At 35.5% G+C, this 23,887-nt stretch overlaps 1 protein-coding gene across 3 annotated transcripts in view; it reads right to left on the bottom strand.

The window, feature by feature from the left end:
* Positions 1–4,856: 4,856 nt before the first annotated feature.
* The window catches only part of LOC111054780 (run domain Beclin-1-interacting and cysteine-rich domain-containing protein), a 41,051-nt gene continuing 22,020 nt past the window's right edge, over positions 4,857–23,887 (bottom strand). For 2 of the 3 annotated variants that reach the window (XM_039423637.1, XM_039423639.1), the window contains 3 exons: positions 19,614–19,796; positions 17,023–17,176; positions 9,864–12,775 (listed from right to left, as the gene is read on the bottom strand). In XM_039423637.1, coding sequence (XP_039279571.1) covers positions 12,563–12,775; positions 17,023–17,176; positions 19,614–19,796 — 550 coding nt within the window. In that variant the 3' untranslated portion in view covers positions 9,864–12,562. Of the gene's footprint in view, positions 6,252–9,863; positions 12,776–17,022; positions 17,177–19,613; positions 19,797–23,887 lie in introns of those variants that run through there. The other variant, XM_039423638.1, reaches the window with a different exon arrangement.

Below are 23,887 nucleotides of genomic sequence, written 5' to 3'. Positions count from 1 at the left end.
GAAACGATTTGGGCCAACAAAACTGTTGCAGTTCCTTCAAGAGCAAGGGCTGCTAATATTATAAAAACACTTCCTGGCCCTAAAAGGCAGGCTCAACAATGTAAAACTCACCTTGGATGTTTTTCGCAGATATTTACTTCTGAAACTATATAAAATATTGTACATTTCACAAATATTTATATAGAAAAAAGAAAACTGAGCGAGAAACACTTGCTGCAGAAAGAGGGGACAATATTCGCGTAAGGGACTACAAACCAACTACAAAGGCCGAAATTTTAGCAGTATTTCGTGCATTATTTTTTACGGGAGTAAATCTCGAAAAATGGAACTGGTTTGATAATATTGAGAGCAAACTTTAGTGAAAATAGATTTCGATTTCTACTGCGAAGTATGAGATTTGATGATATTACATCTAGAGCAAGGCGTAGTGCAATTGATAAACTGGCCCCTGTCCGTGAGCTTGTGGACTCTTTCAACACAAATAGTCAAAGCTCTTTTAGTTTGGGAGAGTACACAACAGTGGATGAAATGTTGGTCGCATTTAGAGGGCGGTGTGGCTTAATCCAGTTAATGGCCCAAAAACCAGCTAAATATGGGCTGAAAGTTTATGCATTGTGTGACTCCCGTTTATTCTATATATAATTTGGAGATTTACAGTGGTAAGCAACATGCAGGTCCTTTCGAGCAGTCAAACAAACCATATGATTTGGTAAAATGTATAGAGAAATCTAATTGGAATCTTACCATTGACAATTATTTTACAAGCCCTGGCAGAATCATTACATCGTGTGGGAATAACATGCTTGGGAACTGTTGAAACTCAACCTGCATCATTCAACGTCTTTAAATTTGCTGCTTCAAAGCTACCAACTTCATCCATCAGCACTGTTTTAGCTGAATTGTTTGATTTTTTCATTTTCTTGTGTTTTTATTTTCGGCTATGTTTTGAATTTATCTCATCTTCTTCAAATGCATTCTCTGAACACTATTCAGTTGGTTGTCTAGCTAGCCTTGTTTTGCCTGTTCAACAATGATCATGTCTTCTTGGTTCAAACTCAGGCTTTGTTCCCAATTGCTTGGAAATATTTCAGTCAAAAAAAAACTCGACTACCTTGAGGAGATGAATTCAAGTCAATTTGAACAATGGTTTGTAAAAATCATGAACAATATAGCCGCTGGGAGCTCTATTGTTATAGACAAAGCACCCTACCATAGCGTGCAGCAGCTTAATAAAGCTCCAACACAGTCATCAACAAAGAATGTTATTTGTGAGTGGCTGCATTAAAATAATATTCAGTTCGAAAGTAACTTGCAAAAAGGTGTACTTTTACACTTGGTGCAGAAGAACAGTTCCTCATTCAAAAAATATGAGATAGATGAAATGGCCAAAGAACGAGGCCATAAAGTGATTCGTCAACCACCCTACCATAGCCAATTCAACCCAATTCAATTAAATTGATTTGGGCTAATGTGAAAGGAAAGGTAGCAGCCCAAAACAAAACCTTCATTCTCAAAGAGGTGAGAAAACTGGCAAATGATGCATTCAATGAATAACCAATCAAGATTGGGTGAATGCAGTCAATCACATCAATCAAAAATCTCTCAAGAATACTGGAAAAAGAAATCGTCATAGAAGAATCGGTTGTCAAATTTCAAATACATGTCATTCAGTAAATAATATGTAAACATATAATCCTCATGTATAGCCCCAGTAAATAGCTTGTAATGCGGCCATTGAAAAAGAACACAGTTTTGTTGTATGTATCCAAAAAGACAAACAAGCTTGTTCAAGAGTGTTGTTTTGAAAAATGCTATCAGAAGTTTGAGAACTGTGAGCAAAGAAATATTTTTGACAATTTTCATGAGCTTAGTAGCAAGAAATTGCAGGATGCCTTTATATCTAAATGTATGGAAAAAATGGAGCAAAAAACCAAAACAGTGAATCCAAAATTGAAAAAAGAATCGTTTTGGAACTTCTCCATGGCTAAACAAGGGTTGGAGATAAAAGTGTGTCGCAAGATTCTGATGAATTTAATCAAAGTATCAGAAAAAAGAGTTCGCGTTATACAACAGAAGATTACTAGTGGAGAAACATTCAAAGAGAGAAGGGGAAAGGCACCAAACCCAAACAAACTTCCAGTTCCAGTGTGGGAGCAAGCAATGGAGCATTTAAAAACATACCTAACAGGCTCTCTCACTACTGCCAGAATAAAACTAATCGCCTGTACTTTGACAATCTGGACTTGAACGTTAAAGATATTTTTGAGGAATTTCATAAATTTCTCATGGAAAAAGTGGGAAAACCTCTTAAAATGAACTATAAACCTTACCACAAGTTTTTTAGGGAAACAAATTTTGGGTTCAGGGCTCCCAAAAGTAACACTTGTGAAAAGGGTCACTTGTATCTATCATCTGGGGGATTACAGAGTATGTAAAGAGTTTTTTATTAAAACACTTGATGTCTCTAACAAGCGTTTGCAAAATGTAGTTGAAAACATGAAGAAAAATAAATCAGGCATTGCATTCAAAGACAGTATAGGAGAGAAGGAACCTCCCAATAAAATCTCTAACGAGGAAATTGAAATCATAAAAGAGCATATTAATAATTTTTCCTCGCTATAAAAGTCATTACTCTAGAAAGACTCCAATTAGAAAGTACCTACCGCCGACTTTGACTTTGAAAGAAATTTATAAACTCTATGTTGACTATTGTAGGGAAGAAAAACAAGTACAGCCTGTGAAGGAAAGCTTTAAAGAAATATTTTCATCACTCAGTTCAATCTCAGCTTCAAGAAGCCTAGCACAGACACCTGCGAAAGAAGCGATAAATTGCAGATAAAAATAGACCATGGTGAAGCTGAAGGCTACAGCACTAGTAGAAAAATAACTTCACTTGCGTAAAGCAGATGCTATAAGATCAGCAAAAGACACATTTCTGAAATTGAATGCTGATAGTCAAGTGGCTATTGTCTTTGATTTACAAAAGACTATGCCAACTCAATTGTTAAATCCATTGAAGAGGCAGCAAGGAAAACAAACAGAGTGAACCAACAGGGCGCAGGATTGAATGAATTCTACAGAATCGACTAAAAGTGTTCAGAAGCTCATAAATACCGTAAAGAAGAGGTGGATCCCAAAACTAGAGACAGAAGAAGGAACAATATCGGATAGATGGGGAATAGGAGAACAGGTATCAGCATTCTATGAGGAGCTATATGAAGAAAGAAATGACGAAGGACAAGAGGAGGAAACAAACGTCACAGAGCATATAGCAGATCATCAAGTACCAGATATATTACAAGAAGAAATAAGACATGCTATTAAACGCTTGAAAAAGAACAAAGCTCCAGGAGATGACGGTATTACAAATGAAGTTATAATTTCCGCAATCGATGAGCTACTTCGACCATTGAAACAACTCTTCAATAAAATTATGGTGGAGAGGACAGTGCCTACAGATTGGAGGAGAAGTAAAATTATAATTCTGTTCAAAAAAGGTTCTCGTACAGATATAAGAAACTACAGGCCTATTACATTGACATCAACCATCTACAAAATATTCGCATCAGTAATAAAAACCGAGTAATAAGCAAGATCTACGAAAATCACCCCACAGAACAGGCTGGATTTAGACCTGGATACTCGACAGCTGACCAATTACAAGCCGCCAATCAACTCATCGAAAAAAGCATAGAGTATAAGATTCCCTTATACCTTGGATTTGTGGACTTTCATAAAGCATTTGATTGTATCAACCACGGTCAAATGTGGAAGGCATTGAGAGAATCGGGCATAGAGACTGGCTATATTGAGATATTGAGAAGTTTGTACACAAATTATGAGGTCTATATCGAGCTTGAGCGGAAAGGAAGGATCATCAAGGAGAAAGAGGTTTAAAACAGGGGTGCCCACTCTCACCAATTATTTTTAATTGCTGTTTGGAATATGTTTTTAGAAGACTGAGTTGGGAAAACAGAGGAATGCGTGAATGGATATCAGCTGTCAAACCTAAGATTCGCAGATGACGTTATGTTGATTGGAAAAAATGCTGAAGAGATGAGAGAAATGTTAAACGAACTCATAGATGCAAGTGAACGAATGGGTTTGAATCTGAATGCAAATAAGACAAGAGTTATGACCAACTCTAGCAAGAAGAGGATTGAGGTCACTGCTGGGTCGATAGGCTATGTGGATGAATATGAGTACCTGTGTCAACTTCTATCTTTTGAGAATCGAACAGGAAAGGAGATAAAGCAAAGAATTAACAAGGGATGGAAGAAGTATTGGATCCTAAGGAAAATATTCAAAGGAGACTTCTCGAATGAATTAAAAGCGAAAGCCCTCAGAAAATGTGTCTATCCATCACTGTTGTGTGGGCTCAAACTTGGACACTGACAGCTGAACTTGACAAAAGATTAGAGACAACTCAGACAAAAATGTCAAGAAGTGAATCGATTCATGCAAAAAGGGCTTCAGTCATCAAAAATACCAAATTGAGTTAAGGATGGAATTATGGTTTTAGATGGTGGCTTCATAGTTCTATGCAAGAAGGAATTCAGTCTGACTGCTCTAATGTTGTCAAATCAGCAGCCAACTTCTAACATTCAATGCAGAAAGGGCTTCAGTCAGTGACTGAAGCCCTTTTTGCACAGTAATAAAATTTCTGCTGAGCAGCTGATTGAATAATAGACAGCTGCTATTCTGTTCTACTTCGATTATATTATTATTCACGTTTTGTTTTGAGGTTATACTCTTTGTAATCTTTTTGATTATTGTGGTCTGGTCCAAAAACAAAGTTTTTTAAAATCAAACTTTTCATATTTTTTATAGATAATTGTTATTTTTTAGCCATTATGAGTAGTAGCGAGGAAGACAATGATGAATCCAACGTTGTTGTTGGAAGGAAGAGGAAAAGGCAAGATTCAGAGTGGAAGAGAAACGTGAAGAAAACAGCAAGAACCAAAGGTCGCTTTAAAAAAGTCACCATGTACTTTCCTCAAAGGGGGCATTCTTTTCTACCTTGTGATAGGGATTTTGCCACCATTAAACGCCATATAAAAAAGTTTGACAGAATTTATACCGTTGGTGAAATTCGAGATCTAATAGAAAATAGCAGCACCAAGCCTGGTGACAACCAAAAGTTTATTGTGAAGGAAGTTGAAAGTGAGGATATTTTGTATTTTAAAGCTTTGTGGCCAACCTACTATAAAAAAGTTGCATCTCCCAGGAAACACTAAAAAAATCCGTGCCAATAAAATACATTTTGAAATAAGCAGCTATAAACAATTGAGTTACAATGAAGATAAATGTGGTACAATATATGCCATGAAAACAATTGACAGTATGGTTAGTCACTCTTTCAAAATGTGCAAGGATGCAAACCTGAAGCCAACTTTGCCACCAGCCGCAGCTTATCAAGACGGTAAAGTTCCAATCAAGAGGGCCAAACTCAATGATGTCAGGGATCTTTTACCGTACATTCCCCATGAACACATGAAGTTTTATCAAACAATCATGGACTGGCCCACAGTGGAGCAACTAGATCCAAGAGTTCAAGATGATTGAGAGGATTTTAGATTAATTTTTTTTTAACAATTTAATTTCACTGTTTTTCACATTAAAACTCTATAAGCAGCCTTAACTGTATTTTTTTTTTGTTTTTTTTTTTTGTCAAAAATCCTTTTCTGTTCATAGTACTGCTTTTCAGTGGCCAAAAAGAGTCAAATTGCAATATTTAGTCACTTAAGTGTGTAAAAAGAGTGTTGAAGTAGTATTAAAAAAAATTTTACATGCATAAAGGGCTTCATGCAAAAAGGGCTTCAGTCAACTAAGAAAAAACTTTTTTATCCCAAAATGAAAAAAAAAATCAAATTCTTCCAACAACATTTAATTGTGTGATTTCTTTCCTACAGAATAAAAAAATTGATTGATTTTATTCCTGTGTGTTTTCAAGTGAGACAGTTTTTTTTTTGTTTTTCTCAAAACTAAGTTTAGTAAGCTTTAGTATACTCGGGCTTAGAGAGTTAAAAACACGTAAATTTTGAAAATGATCAATGTGAAGTATCTGCAACGGGAAGCTCATCTAATCAAGTGGAGATGGGCCGGTCACGTGGCAAGGATGGAAGCTGACAGATGGGCGAAGACATTCACGGAATGGATACCACGGGACAGGACCAGATGAAGGGGACGACCAGCACTCCGGTGGAGGGATGAACTTTCACAACGAGTTGGAGATTTGTGGCTGACCGAAGCTAGAGACAGGAGAAGATGGGCAAAAATTATTGACACTCTGAATTGAAAAGTGAAAAATTTTATAATTTAAATTAATGTGAAATTGTATTTGTTGCCAACCACATATATACCTCATAAGAGAGGCTTTTGTTCTTTCAAGAATGTAAATAAAGCTATTATTATTATTATGCCAACTCCAAGTGTATCCACTTCCAAAGCCTATTACCTGAGGCAGCTGTGGACCTATAACCTGGCTATCCACAACTTAAATACCGGAACAGCACATTTCTTTACTCTTTATGTCAACTCTTAATGTGGCATGAGGACCAGGCATCTCGTGGTTGTCAGGAAATATCATCCTGTTTACTCAAATTCATCAAAAGCCTACCTTCTTCTGTCAAACACATTACAGCATTCAGTGATAACTGTGGTGGCCAGAATAAGAGCCACTACACAGTAACATTTTGGCTGTATATTGTCAGCAACACGAATATTGAAACGGTAGATCACCGCTTTTTTGTAAGTGGCCATTCCTTTAATGAATGCGACCAAGATTTCGGTTTGATAGAGACAAAAATGAAAGAGACAAAAAGGGATCTCTATGTACCTCAACATTGGATGGAGCTTGCTAGGAAATTCATTACAATCCAAATGAAAAATGAAGATTTTGTGGACATTGATATTCTCAAACCATTCTTCAGGAAAACTGTGAGCGGAATACAAGGTATGCAAGGATGGACATTCACCCTATTTTATAAGAAGACAGCTGGGAGTGAAATTGAAGAGTTTAGTGAGATTGCTATGAAGTCAGCTCGCGCTGGGAGAAAATCAACCACCCTGCCAAATCTCCTACCTGTGTCAAGTGATAGAAGACCTCGCATCAAGCATGCTAAGTATACAAATCTACAACAGCTACTGCAGTACGTGCCTCCAAATCACCACGAATTCTTCAAGAATCTTCGTCATGATGGTGAACCATCACATCAGTTGGGCATCAGAGGAGGAGAAGACGAAGAAGTGAATGAAACTGATGATTTAGATCGCAACTATGACACAGATACTTGATTCAATTGACTATAACTGTAATATATTATTCCTTCATCATCATTTATGCGTCTATTTAATCCTTTTGTACCTCTTATATACTACTATAATGAAATAAACAGTACTTTTATCTATGTACTTTTTCATTATTCCTGTTTCTATAAAATTTCTTAGAGGTGAAGGGGTACAAGTTCTGCAAGGTAACATTGAAATGGATATAAAAGCAATATAATTGTATATTATTATAATTTTTTGCATAAAATAAATTATAAAACTCTAAAGATTTCAGCTGAAGAAAAAGAACCAGTCTAAAATAATCATTGCAATTACATTCAAGGGTCAACTTTGAATGAAGTTTACTCAAAACAAACATTTTGTCGCTTGTACCCCTTTACCTCTAGGTGCCTCATAAGCCAATAATACACAAAAATCTGACAATAGAATTATTCTTCATAAATCAGCTGTCGAGTGGATTACTAATTTCATGCGATTGATAAGTCAAAGTAGCATAGTATTTTCTCCCGACCTTTCTCTGCTTTCAAGCACTGAGCACTAAGTTAAAATTTTTCAAAAATGAGCCAAATTTGAAAAATCAATTTTGATGTCTCTTAGTTTTTGATTAACAATATCTTCCGATTGTTAGCATTAAAATGTTTAATTGAAAATCCATCTTGGAGTAATTTTGTGCTCTACAATCTAAGGCCAGGTAGAGCACTCTATCTCTTATAGATTTCCAGGTACACGTGACAACAATGCTCCTTGTATTTAGTAAAACACTGATGTTTCAGCTTCAACCATCATAACCAACTACCATTGTCATCACATTGAGATTTCGCACAATGATATAAGTTCATAAGATAAAGTTCTATGAGAATCACATGTTGGATGCACTTAATTTAGTGGAGAGGCGCGCGCGCATAAGGACACCTCAAGAATCAATATTTCAAACGCCCATAACTTTTGATACAATCATCTGATCTCATCATACTTTTAAAAGGACGCTGCCTGTTTCTGCATAGAGTGCCAGCGTACTCTTATAAGGACGTCTCTTCATTTTTTTCTTCTCCCATGTATCGATCAATCAGATTGATTTTGTACTACAACATCGAGAAAGATCTGTTCTATAACAGAAACATCAATCTGATATGTCGTTTCTAAAGTCGATATATCAATACTCAAATGTTGAGTACCGAATGTTGCAAATGTTGAGTGTGTTTTTGTGGTTATGTTAGTGCGTGTTGTTATTTTTCATAAGACTTGGTTTTCACTTTTACTTACTTAGTTTTATTTACTTTTTATCAGTTTTATTTCTTCAAATGTTCATCTTTTTTGTTTTAATATGAACAGAAAAAGAGAAACGTTGCCAGTTAGTGGAGGGACAGTACGACAACTTCTTGAAGATGACTATGTCAGTGATGGTTTTGTCCGAGATTGAAAATATCGAAAGTGAAGATGAGAGCAGTGATATTTTTCGTGATGATACAGATAACGACCCATATTATCTTCCTGATGATCAACCCTGCCCTTCTCATTCCATATTAGGTAAACGTGAACTAGCACCAACACATGGCAATTTTACTCAACCCCCTGCATTGACATCCTCCTTCACCGCCAAATAGATCTAGACCTGGAGGAAGACCTGGGAAAATACCTAGAGACACATCTAATCAATCAAGTTCCGAAAATGATGCAGAGGATGGTTCTGGGTGGGTAGATGTCGATGAAGACAATGATCAGGGGTTCAAAAGACATTTGATTTTGAAAAAGTTCCTGGAATCAAACATACACCACCCCAAGAAACTCTCCTATCATTACATACTGACAATTATTTCTCACACAAGCATTATCAGAAACTTTTGTAGAGTACGAGTATACAAACCAGTATGCCAGAAATTTCCTTTCAAACAATCAAGACTCTCTAAAACCCAATAGCCATGCAAAAGTTTGGAAGCCTGTCAGTTTATTGGAGATTCAGGCTTTTATTGCTGTCCTGATAAATATGGGACTGGAAAACAGCCAACAATATAATAGTTATTGGTGGACAAAGCTCTTTCCAGCACATCCCATATTTCTCGAAAATGTTTACCAGAAACAGATTCCAGGCAATTCTTCAATTTTTACATTTGGTTGACACCACTAATCTCACTAAAGCTGGCGAACCAAATTACAACCCTTGTGCTAGATTTGAACCCCTAGTGAACCATGTAAACCGTTTATTCAAACATTATTTCACTTGATAAAAATATTTCAATTGATGGAAGTATCTCAACCCGCTAACTATGTATGACCTATATTGTGAAGGACACCGTGACCTAGTCTCAAGAAGAGGGTATTCCAAAGTATTCCAGGAAATGAACATTTCATTCAAACATCTAAGAGTTGACACGTCACACATTTCAGATTTTAGAGATAAAAAAAATTAGCTGGTGATGAAGAATTCCTCCATTATTGAGGAAATGAATGCGCATCACAACGAAGCAGACACGGCTTATAATGCAAAATTTCATGATAAAGAATTAGCAAAAATTTATGTTGTTTCACATGTGACATGCAGCAATGCTTGCCAACGCCTTTCTTAAACACTTCTGTTTCTTTTTATAAAAGGCAACTATGGACTTCCAATCTAACAATGCATGAGCTTGGATCAGGTGATGTTACATGCTTCATGTGGCATGAGGCTGAAGGTGTTGAGGTGGGAGACAAATTGCCACTTGTATTTACAAAGTTATCGCAATGTACATAACTACGATACACGAGAGAAAAATAACTCAAGAATCAAAAAGTGCAACTATACTTCCTCTCAGAAGAACTAGAAGTGTATGTCAATCAGGCTTTTTAATTTTCTTCCCAAGAATGTGAAAACAATGGAATTCCACTGTTTTGAAAAGTATTTGAAAATTTTTTTGATGAAGAGGTGCCTATATAATGTACATGAATTCGTTTATATCAATTTTAATGACTGATTTCATGTTTTATAATCATGATCTGAATATTGTAGGTTACTGTTGTAAATTGTATAGACGTTGTATGTTGTGAAACTTTGTGTTTTTGACAATTAATGATTTGATTTGATTATTGAGTCTTCCTCCAAAACTAACTAGAGTGACTCTATATTCGAACACTTTCGGGGGACAAAATAAATTTCTGAGCACCCTTGTCTCACAGACAACGAGGTTCGATATTGGATTGAAAATAACTTGAATGCAACGAAAAAACTGCCAACTGATAACACAGTTTTCAATGAAAATGACATAGAACTCCCAACTGACCAGCACAATACTTGAAAAACAGATTGTTATGCTGGCCAGTGACTGGCCGCCAGTCAACGAAAGCTCGTGGTCATAAGGAATTGTTTCTTTGAAATTTTTTGGAGGCATTACCTAAGCTTCCCTCGCATTATTGCCGAAAATCGTCAAACAAATTGTATTTACAAACAGATATAAGATTCATGGCCCACTTCTATGAAATATACAGTTCTCTTTGTGCAAACTCAAATAAGGTTCCTCTTGGAAGAAAATAGTTTAAACGAACTGTTGATAGTTTGAATATAAAAGTTTTCATACCATGAAAAGGCAGGTGCGATTTATGTTATGCTTATTAAAAGAAGAAGTTGGGAAAAGATTTTTATGAAGAACATATTATTGGCGAAGTCGTCAAGCTCAAGGTGAAAAAATAAAGGATAAACAGGATGCTCTAGATGTAAACGGTCATATTTCCCTTGATTTGGAAGGCCTCGGCAGCATCAAGGAGAGCAGGGAAGCGATCCTCGGGCAGATTGACTTCACCCTTGTACATGAAGTCTACAAGGGTCTGTACCTCCCAAAACCTCGAATTTTCCATGGAAACTATGGGCTGTTGGCAGGGGGTTTGTTTCAAAAGCTCCCTAAAATAGTTTGAGCGGCTACAGAGTATCACCTTTCTTTTTCCTATAATAAGAGGAAATGCTTAATACTAATGTGTTAAGAGCAATTGCTTAGCAGTAACAACTACTTATCAATAAATTTAATATAACGATTGTTTTTTAGAGGTATAGAACAACTTTATCAAAGTGCAATAGAACAACAATGGATTATTCGAATGACATAATTTTTTTTTTTAACTAAAGATAATCATGAATCATTATATTTTGAGTATGATTTGTGACATATGACCACCTCGATGTAGTACAACCAAGGCGTCCAATTTCCTATTACTTTTTCCAACATTTGAGTCCTTGTATCGGCAATAACCTTTGTGGCTTATCCGCATAAACCAATGACTCAAAAAGCATAGCCCCACAGAAAGTGGTCTAGCGGTGTTAAATCACAAGATCTTGGAGGCCAATCCACAGAGACTGGAATAATAACATGCTATTAAGGGGAAGTATTTCTGTTCAAACAATACTGTATCTCGGAAATGAAAGATGAAGCAGGAGTTTTATGTAATTACACACCCTTTTGGTATACGGTACCACTTGACCTTTGCTAATGGTTACAATGGCTAATGAGTTCGAGACTTGTACAAATGTTGAGTGAACAAGAATTTCAACAAAATTGGCATTACTCATTTACTCAAAGGGTTACTCATTTATAAACAATTCTTAAGAAGCAAGCTTTGATAAGAGTAAGCTTTGGTTATCTAGTAATCAATAACATGAAACAATCAAAACTATTCTAGATGTTCAACAACCAAACCTTACTTGTTTTATATCGTTCCTAGCAATCATTGCTAGCCTACAGCCCTCAAGTTTACATTGAGTTGATTTTATTTTTTCGATATTCTAGATTATCAATAGCTGATACACAACATTTTTTATATAATTGATTATCACAGTTAGTAAACATAATTAGTAGGCCTATGCCTATAAAGGTTATTTAGATAGAGGTCCAATAAATGATAACATTTTATCATTATTCTCAAATTGAGATGATGAGATTCTATAAGGGTAACATAATTCCATATCCCTATACATATACAGTTTACAATTCAACTATTTTGGCCCGCACATATTTCTAATAAATTATGTATTAACCTATTACTCTAAACTCACTAGTTTATTATTATAAAAATAAAATTCAATAATGAACTGAGTTATTGAGTTCATTCGAGCTAACAATAGTTCTTCAAAGTGAGATAGTATTTTATAATGTCTACTAATAGAATAGAGATTTTTCAAGTGCAGTTTCAGTTACAAAATAAATGTCTGAATAGTGCGTGATTTGTCTGATTGAAAACATCGCTTTGCAATGCCATTAATAACAACTTACTACCTATTAATGACTGACCTACCTATATCACGATTAATGAGTTACTTGGTGTGTTGCTGTTGCTGTCGCTGCACGCTGCTCGCTGCACGCTGCAGGATCCTCAAACAACGCGGACAGTCCAGTTTCGGCGAATAGCAGTTGCTGTGGAAACAGCTGCCACATTTCATGCACCTCACAACTCTCTCCAGCTCCCACGGATAAATAACTTCTTGAGATCTGCATACCTCGCAAACGAAGCCTCGAACTTGGCATAACTGTGAAACAAAACGAGAACCGCTTTGATACCTATAATATTCCAATCAGTATACTATTCCACATATGTTACGTTACACACACTTTGACACAATATAACCGGTGTATCACAATGGACGACACCCAAAGTTTAAGAAAAATGACTTGAAGTATTAATTTAGGATAGATAAAACTGAGACTTTTGGAGTTTGACAAGCTAACTCTTGATGAAGCTATTGAAAAAGCACGTGCCTTGGAATCTGCCAGAAATCAATCAGCTTCTTACTCTTCTGAAATAACTCTTAATGCCACTTCAAATAATTCTTCAGAAAATTCATGTAAAGAAACAAATTTGTCAGCTGTAAAAACTGGAAGCTCAAGTTTTCAAAAATGTTATTTTTGTGGTCGTCAGCGACATAAAACACGTCAGCAGTGCCCTGCACTAAATGACTCATGCAAAAATGCCAGAAAATAGGTCATTGGAAAAATGTCTGCAAATCTACTAAAACTTCTTCATCTTCGGCGCTTATTGCAGCCTCTACTGTTCTTGAAAATGCTACAGTACAAGCTCAGGTAAACAACATTCCTACTTCTGCTTTGATAGATACAGGAAGCTCTGAAACATTTATTTCACACTGTTTTGCTAAAAAATGTGGACTTGAAATGTACCCTACAACTGGTGCAGTGTCCATGGCTTCAACATCACTAAGAAAGAACATTTCCTTTTATTGTGTAGCTCATTTAGAATTTTCAGGTCAACATTACCCCAAAACAAAATTCAGTGTATTGCCTGATTTGTGTGCTAATGTTATTGTAGGACATGACTTACTTAATCAACACTCTGAACTTAGAGTTTCATTTGGAGGAACTAAACCCCCATTGACTATCAATTATCTGGCTCCAGCAAAGATAGAACCTCCACCACTTTTTGAGTTTTTAACTAAAGACATTAAACTATAATTACTAAATCCCGAAAGCATTCTCTTGAAGACACTAGTTTCATGGAGAAAGAAATTGAGAAACTGCTAGCTGATGGAATTATTGAAGAAAGCAGGTCTCCCTGGAGAGCTCAAGCATTTGTAGTGAAGAACGAAAATCACAAAAAGCGAATGGTAATAGACTATTCTCAAACTATTAACCGATACACACATCTTGACGCATATCCCCTCCCTAGTCTTGAAGATATGTTTCTAAGGTCTCAAAAAACTCTGTATTCACCACTATTGACTTGAAAAGCGCTTACCACCAGGTACCCCTACGAGAAAAAGATCGACCTTTCACTGCATTTGAGGCATGTGGCCGTTTGTATCAATTTCGAAGGCTTGCTTTTGGTCTGACAGATGGTGTACCCACTTTTCAGCGAGTCATTGATAATGTTATTAATAATGAAAAACTTGAAAAAACGTATGCATACCTGGATGATGTGACAATATGTGGTAAGAATCAGAAGGAACATGATTTGAATCTCAAAAAATTCTTAGATGCAGTACAAAAATATAATTTTACAATCAATACTGAAAAAAGCAAATATTCACTTACTTCAATAAGCTTGCTTGGCTATAAAATTGAAAATGGGACAATTTCTCCTGACCCTGAACGTCTGAAACCATTGCTCAATCTTCCACCCCCAGATAATAGAAAGGCTCTTGAGCGAACAATTGGAATGTTTGCACACTATTCCAAATGGATATCCAATTATTCAGATAAAGCTAAACGGCTTCTTACAGCAAAGACCTTTCCTTTGACTTCTGAAGCTATAGCTGACTTCAATCAACTCAAAACTGAGATTTCTAAGGCAGTAGTTAGTACAATTGACGACTTTGAACCTTTTGTGGTTGAAACAGATGCATCTGATTTTTCAATTTCAGCTGTCCTATCACAGTGTGGACGTCCAGTAGCATTCTTTTCTCAGAAGCTGAATGATAGTGAGCGTAAACATTCATCCATTGAAAAAGAGGCTTTTGCTATTGTGTGTGCTCTTAAAAAGTGGAGACATTTCTTACTTGGAAGATTCTTCAAAATTATCACTGACCAGCGCTCTGTATCATTCATGTTTGATATGACTCATCAAAATAAAATAAAAAATGAAAAAATACAACGATGGCGATTGGAGATGTCATGCTACAATTACGAAATAATTTACAGACCAGGAAAGGACAACCAAGTAGCAGATGCACTTTCCAGAGTGTGTAATGCAACTCAAACCGATAAATTACACTCCCTACACTGTGACTTGTGTCACCCTGGAGTGACCAGAATGATTCATTGGGTAAGAACTCATAATTTACCCTATTCAGTTGAGGATGTCAGAAAAATGACTTCTTCATGTCAAACATGTAATGCCATAAAACCTCAATTTTTCAAGAAATTGAAATCTACTCTCATAAAGGCGACACATCCATTTGAAAGATTAAGCATGGACTTCAAGGGTCCTCTTCCATCAAAAACTAAAAACAAATATTTGTTGACAATAATTGATGAGTACTCTAGGTTTCCGTTTGCATACCCTTGTCCGAATATGAATTCATCAACTGTAATTCAGTGCCTTGTGAACTTGTTTACCACATTTGGTTTACCTTCTTATGTACATACTGACAATGGAACCTCTTTCAAATCCAGAGAGCTGCAGGAATTCCTTCATAATCGAGGAGTAGCCACTTCCATGTCATCACCTTATAACGCACCAGGAAATGGCCAAATCGAACGAGAAAATGGTACAATTTGGCGCACAGTGTCTCTTACATTGAAGCATAGAAATTTGGATGTATCTGATTGGGAATCTGTGCTCCCAGATTCTCTACATTCTATTCGATCCCTATTGTGCACGGCTACTAATGAGACGCCACATGATAGGATGTTCCGACACTATAGACAATCATCTAATGGTATAGCACTTCCAACCTGGCTTGCCCCTTCAAACAAAGTCCTAATGAAAGTACCTATACGAAGAAGTAAATTCGATCCATTGGTCGAGGAGGTGGATATTCTTCAAATCAACCCACAATATGCCAAGGTACGGCTTAGTGATGGAAGAGAGACAACTGTATCATTGAAAAACCTTGCCCCTCGAGGAGAAGAGAGCATTCAAGAAGATAACGATAAAAATCAAGATGATACAAATGCAGGATCAAGCCTTAGTGATCACGCAGAGCCTGAGAACAATCAAGAAAATTATCATGAAAATCAAGATGAAACAAATACAGGATTCCCCCTCAGTGATGAAGAAGAGCCTCCTGATGGCACCCTGCGAAGATCTCATAGAGAGCGCAAAATGCCTTCTTATTTGAAAGACTATTCATTGAATTCCTAAAGACGGGAAGAATGTGATGATATTGAATCATCATATGACTAGTGTTTTTCTTCTTATGTTTCTGTTATCAGATGTTGAACTATTTATTCTAATTTTGAATCTGTTATGAATTCATTACTGATCAATAAAGCCTAGAATGCAGAGGTTTTTCATCACAGATACCTATAATATTCCAATCAGTATACTATTCCACATATGTTACGCACACACTTTGACACAATATAACCGGTGTATCACAATGGACGACACCCAAAGTTTAAGAAAAATGACTATTAAAAATGAAGTATTAATTTAGGATAGATAAAACTGATTTTTAGTCCTAGTACTAGTAACAGTTATATACAATAAAAGAATTAAGCTTCTTCACTTCAACATATGCAGCCCAGAGAGCCTTTGCGATCGTTTTGAAATCAAGTCAAATATATCTGGTGTCGTCTTCATTATTCTATCACCCGAATATTCAAAATTTTCATTAAATTCATTAGCATATTAAATTGACTGATTAAGTATTAACGCGAAAGATCGCTAATATTGATATCACTGTACAATTGGAAGATGAAAATGTATTTTTTAGTAGTTCAAATCTAATGTTCATACTCGACTTGGTAGTAAATTGACTAGAAACTAGAAAAACTATGATATTAAAATATGCACTGATACTGCTGAAATTCATGTTGACACTTCACTAAACTTCACTTAATTTACTTAGTATCTAACATTACTGTAATGAGCGATGTTAGATGTGACACTGGAGTCTGTAACTGGCAAAGGATGATCAGTTACGGAAAGTGCCTTTAAACAACGCAACGTGAAGTGCAATCAAGTGTTTTCACTACTACCTTCCTGTAAATATATAAAACTGATCCTTCAGGAAGAACGCAGGAGTCAGGTAGGATGGGCACATTTATGAGGCAAAACCCCCAAAAAAGTTGAGAACAATGTTGATTATTGAAGACTCACCTGGCAACTTTTAACATGAGCAGTAGCATTGCTGACGAGTTCTTTCAGTCTTTCTCCCAGTTCACCTGATTTGGATGAAATGAGATCCTGCAGAGAATAGACATCAGGCTCCATCAAAATGTAGGGAGGTTCACTTTCCAGTGATTTCGCCAAACTGTACAAATCAAAACATTGAATACTAAGAGAAAGAACATCTTGAGAGTAATTGGCATTTTAACGGAAGAGAATGAATTAAAATAATTATTTAAAGAATTAAAATAATTCTTTGGTTATTGAAGGCGATGAAATTTAAAGATCGAACAAGTTAAGACTTGGCTAAAATATCAACTTTGCTAAATTGTGTGAAACTGATACTTTCACGAATTTCGAATTTAACTACAGATTTGTATGTTTATCATTCCCGATATCACAGTAGTGATTAAAACGTTTTCGGGTTAAAAAGTTGGGATAAAATTCTTTTAAAAAAATCAAAATTTGCAAAGATTATTTTTCAATATAATTTCTCTAAGAAGAGGGGGTCTAAGTTCCTCATCTCAGTTCATCAAGTGCCTATTTTGATCATTTCGTGACAAACTGAAACAAGTGGGAAGTTGAGCTGTTCATTTCATCGAATCTCACGCCATCACGACATAACCTGAAATGTTAAGTTTAAGTGTATCATAATCATAACATGATCTCATAAACAATGTTCGAAATCTCAATGTAAGGACAGTAAAGGTCGTGATGATGGTTAAAGCTGAAAATGAGGTATTTTTCGAAATACATGGAGCATTGTTATCAGGTGTACCTTGAAACAATATCTATCTATATGAGATAGAGCGCTCTACCTGGTCTCAAGATGTAGAAGCACAAAATTACACCCAGAGGGATTTTAAATTATACTTTTCAATCGTGACAGTCGGAAAATATTGTGAATTAGAAACGAAAATTAATAAAAATATATTTTTCCTTAGAAATTTTACTAATTTTTGAAAACTCTTAGCTCGGAACTCATTGAAGATAGAGAGCTCCGAATGCTTTTATCATTTTATTCGACATTTTATAATCTAAAAAAAGAGGGAGTGAATTTTTCTATCCTATGACTGGATTTGGCGGAAATAGCTGAGAACTGGAAAACCAAAGGGGAGAATCTATAAGACAGTCGGACGGCCCGCGTTGACATATGGTGCGGAGAACTGGGCAGTTGAAAAAACCCATGAATTTAGACTGGAGGTCACTGAAATGGAGATGCTGAGGTGGAGTTGCGGCCTAACTAGAAGGGAGAGAATACGAAATGAAATAATAAGAAACAGAATGAAGGTTACAGAAATATCAAAGAAAATACAAGAAAAAACTGCAATGGTACGGACATGTGGAAAGAAGGGAAGACGATTATGTGGGGAAAAAAGATTGACCACTTAGATGTCGAAGGAACTAGGAAGAGTGGAAGATCTAGGAATAAATGGAAAAATTGTATCGTCCAAGTCTATATTTCATGTCTATATTGACTTGACTATAAGTTATTGTGTATATTATATCGAAATTACAGAGGATGTGTGTCTTCTATATTGGACTCTATATATTTTTCATCCGACTCATAGTTTTCTTGTATTAATGAATATTGAATATGTTAGTCGATGTCCAGTCATTTCATCCAGATAAAATAACATTTTCTACACCTTGGAAAATGTTTTGTTTCAGAGATAATAGGAGTTTCTCACAATTTAGCAACGTTGATACTTCGTCGGGTGGATGACCAAGTGTCAACTTGTTCAATTCATACTATAATTCAATAATGTTGTATCACAATACCTTCTACCAAGACTACATTTGATTGACATTATACATGATGAAAAAATATTACTCCAGTCAAAGTTTATTAGTGAACAAAAAATGGCATTATTGGATTTAATCTGAGCAATAATATTATTGAATAATCACAAGTAGTTTTTATGAACTTTTCTTGATAATTGACCAAATTGATTAATCAACAATACTTTCAAATAGCAAATAATGATAAACAAGGATGAACAGAGACGGACGAATCAATCTTCATCTTTAAGACTTATCAATACCGTAAGACGAAAAGATATTATTTTTCTTAATTTTTTACATGCAAAGCCTGGGCCGCAATGTATTACCTAGTCATTACAATAACTAGTATTAATACCCGTATTTAAAACGATTTCAAGTTTGAACTAAGTCAAGTGAGAAGATCAGTAGTCAACTTGAACTGAAATCTTTATCAAAAGTCGTACTCACTGAAGTAAACTTTAAACCTTATTTGGATTAATTTATTTTGTATTATGCCTCATATGAGAAGCTTTTGTTTTATCTAGAATGCCAATGTACCTTATCTATGTATTTATTCATTCATTCATTCATCTATTCATTTATTGGATAATGCATGGATAACCAATGAGATTATCATTTGCAGTAACGTGAATGTTCAAGTAAAATCTCAAGTAAGCACTTTTGAATACGGTTATTTTTTGTCAAGTCGTCTTCATCAAACCAGTTCTCAGCTGGAACTTACTTGATCAAGGTCAAACTTGATATCGTTTTGAATATGAGCCTCAATTTGTTTTGTTTAAATAGTGCTGCACACTTACTCGTGAGCGAATCGACAAGTTAGAAGGAAATCTTTCAAATAGAACAGCTGGAGTCGTAAAGTACGTATTTTTTCCAAACAACGTACACGTCTATAAAGATTCGGACTATGATCCTCTATGTTGAATAAGGGGTCACTGAACATCTGATCCAAGAGTCGATAGGAGAAACTTGATACAGGGTATCTGTAATCATAATTGAATAATAATTGAGTTAATAAAAATAATTCATATACTATATTATTCTATACAACAATACTACAACTTTAGGTCAAACTTCTCATCTCAAGCTAATTTATACAACCCCACTCTGATTAGGCCGGCCACTAACAAAACTGCAAGCATGTCAAGCACGCTTCTTCATGCGAATTTGTATAAGCCAAATTACGCTTGTACAAGCAAACCAAACCTGGAAGAGCACACTAAGGGCCGGTTTCCGAGCTCGAGATCTATAAGTTCTATAAGATCTATAAGGACTTACAGAATCTAGGACTAAAATAAGCGCTCGGCTCTAAATCGACTTTCTGAGTCACGGGTTTATCTTCTAAAATCCGGGGTCTGTTCAGTTCTCAACTTATTCGAGTCCAGGACTTGAAGAAATAATCATTTGGAAAATTCTCAATATTTTACTGTTGAATTGTTGGCATTATAGCAGAACAGAGAACAGATGATTGAAGCAGAAAGTAACAGAACGAAAGGAAAATAAAAGGATCTGGTTAAAGGTACGTTTTCGTTTATGCGAACTTATCCTATGTCAACCGCGACCGGGTCGGGCTCAATTTCAAGATGGCTGAAAATCAGCGGTCGACTGCGGATGAAAAGTTTTCGTTTGCACGGCTGGGTTGCAATGTCACCAACCTGAGCCAAGGCTACGATAAAATTATTCTTCTCTCTCAACAGTTTTATCTGCCGTGACTTTTCCCAAATTTTATTTTTCTTGATTATATTTCTATATTCTTGATGCTTGTGGTCAAATAAAATCCTGTATTCTCTAATATTTTCAATCAATTTTCCATCATCAACTTCACTAAAACTTCCAGTCATTTTTAAATTAATCCCGGTCTTTTAAGTAGTGATACAGCAGAGAATAAAGACAGGTACATGGAATCAAATAGAGAACCGAATAAGAAGGAAAATGAATGTTTGTAAATAGTTTAATTGATAAAGCAGAATAAGATCGTTCAACGAATAATGCAAGAGACTTTTATAGAAAAATAAGGTTTTTTAAGAAGAGATTCACACCAAATCCGTATGGGGTCAAGGAAAAAGAGGGAGTTGTATTAACTGAGAACCAGAAAGTGCTTGAAATATGAAGAGAATATTTCTATGAACTGCTGAACGTGAAAGATTTGGACATTGCTCTAGACGGAAATAATGAAGAGACCTACTATAATGTACAACCCGACGTAGACGTACCATCCAGAGAAGAGGTTGAAGCGGCAGTCACAGCTCTAAAAAACAATGAAGCTCCTGGGAGGATGAAATTTCAGCAGAGTTACTGAAGAAGGGAGGAGATGTAATAATAGATAAGCTGTGGGAGTTAATAAGGATAATATGGGAAAAATAAAAGATGCCAAATGACTGGCAGGAGGCAATAGTTGTACACATACACGAAAAAGGAGAGAAAGAGGAATGCGGCAACTTTAGAGGAATTTCTCTCCTCAGCATTCCCTATAAAATCTTATCTAAAATAGTCCTCAATTGTATTAAGAAATACTCAAGTGAAATAATCGGAGAACATCAAGCAGGCTTCATGAAAGGCAGGTCTACAAAAAATCAAATATTTATTCTGAAAGAAATTGTATCCAAGTACTGGGAATTCAACAGAGTTTTTTGTTCTATTTATCGACTTTCAAAAAGCTTATGATAGTATAAACAGAGAGAAACTGTGGATAAAGATGGAGAAGTTTGGAATTCCGAAAAAAAACTAGTAAACCTGGCCAGGTCAAGCATAGCAGATGCTACAGGTTCGGTACGAGTGAATGGGCAAGTCTTTGAGTCTTTCAGGATAAATTCAGGAGTAAGACAGGGTGATGGGCTCTCGCAAATTCTCTTCAATATAGTCATCGAGGAAGCACTCCAAAAAATTGCAAATAGGGATGAAGGCGTGAAAATTGGATCTGGAATCAACACACTAGCGTTTTCTGATGATGTGGTAATTTTCGCAGAAAAAATAGATGACCTAAGTCAATTAGCAAAAGTGTTCATGGAGGAAACAGGGAAAATTGGACTGAAAGTAAATGATACAAAAACGAAATATGTACATTTCACAAGAAATCGAGATAACAGAGACCAAGGTTCTCTTCAAGTGAATGGTCAGTACTTGAGAAAGTAAACAAAAGTATTTAGGCGTTGTCATTTCTGAATAAAACACAGAAGTAACAGAAATACAGAATAGGCTAAACCTTGCAAACAGATGTTTCTATGCATGCAACAAACTCATGTCCTCAAAATTGTTATCACAAACTACGAAAATTAAAATCTATAAAACAATTATCAGTCCAATATTGCTCTACGGTGTTGAGACATGAAGGTTAGATAGAAGGAAGGAAAAGAAATCGATTTTATTTGAGAACAATATCCTTAGAAAAATCTATTGACCTATAAATGAGGGAGGAGAGTGGGGGAAGAGACACAACAGAGAACTTCGGGACCTTTATAGGGAGCCAGATGTAGTATGCGAGTTCAAGTGTAGAAGGATCAGATGGGCTGCGCATGTTTTGAGAAGAAAAGATGACAGCAATCTCAATCAAGAGTTCAAAAGAAATCCAGAAAGATGACTACCGAGAAGAGAACCACGACGGAAATGGTGAAGTTAAGTGAAGGCCGATATGGAGGGAATTGGAGCAACCGAGGAGGACGCGGTGAATCGAGAGAGGTGGAGGAGCTTTGTTGGTGTGGCTAAATATCTACTTAGATATGTATGGCCATGGTAGTGAGTAAGTATGCTCTCCAAACTATTTTGTAACAAGAAATTTTGTGAAAATACGTTTCGATTTCTTTGTAGGTCTATTCAAAGCAAAACCTAACCTTTTGAAACATGAATGAATAAAAATTTAATTTTCCGTTATGCTATTATTGCTATAAATGGTTGATCCTAACCAGTGATTTTGGAATAAACATTTTAGTAGGCTATTGAGTTAGAAAACGTATTTTTTGAAAAAAAAAACTTGAATAATAATTTATTATTATTGTATTATATTTTTATTATTAATATGCTGAATATGACATTGATTAATAACATTCATATTGGGAGAAAAAATTCCAAGACAATCGTTGTATTATTTTTCTTGAAAGATTTTAGGTTGTCACAGTGTAAATAAGGTTAGTTTTGTACGCATAATTCTGATAGAACTTTATTCCAAAATAGACTTGCAAACTATAAATTATGAATTTATATGTATTATTCCAAATAATTTAGTTATTACAAGACTATTTGGCTATTCATCTACTCCAAAACAATAACTAAGATATATTTGCTCAGTATAAGTCCAGAACATAATTTTTGAAACTACCTCAGTCGACGATATAAAATCAGGCTGTTTCAAGTTCTGGACTTGACGATTTTTGATAAATCCTTGACTCGGAAAGAGGCGAGAATCTAATTCAAGTCCTGGACTTATAAGCCCTTCACTCAGAAAGCGAAATTATAAACTCCAGAGTCTAACGTGATCTCTAAACTCCAGGGTCTATTCAAGTACTCGACTACGTTAACGTTCTAACTCGGAAAGCCAATTTTCTGACTCCTGAGTTTAAAGCCAGTTAAAGTCTAGAACTTAGCTAAATCCCGAGCTCGGAAACCGGCCCTAAGAATACGATGTTTACATAAGTCGAAACGACTTGAAACGTTTCTAACAAGAAGTAAACCACCAATAACAACAAATGAACCACTGGGAAATAATGATAAAATAGTAATTCAACCTCAAATAAACCAGCGAATAAAAAATAAACAACAAAGAATCGTAGCCGCCACAAAATCCTAATCTCAAATTGAAACAACTGTTGTTCTCCTATCTTTCTCCACTGACATTATAACGTGGACCTCACTAGAGTGGCCGGCGTTAGGAACATTAATGAAATTGAATTAGTTTCTCTTATTTTGAATAAATACAAACAATGAAAACAAGTTTTTTGTTTTTAAAATTATACTAGCAACAATTTTTTACGAATTTTGCCAGTTTAAATTTGTTATGGATACATTATTACATATTACAGAAGAATTACTGACATAAAATTCAATTACAATAATAGTTATTTGCAGCCAATATTAAACCAGT

Source organism: Nilaparvata lugens, chromosome 3 (assembly GCF_014356525.2).
Source record: "Nilaparvata lugens isolate BPH chromosome 3, ASM1435652v1, whole genome shotgun sequence".
Lineage (NCBI taxonomy): Eukaryota > Metazoa > Arthropoda > Insecta > Hemiptera > Delphacidae > Nilaparvata > Nilaparvata lugens.
This window is presented reverse-complemented; position numbering and strand designations above follow the sequence as displayed.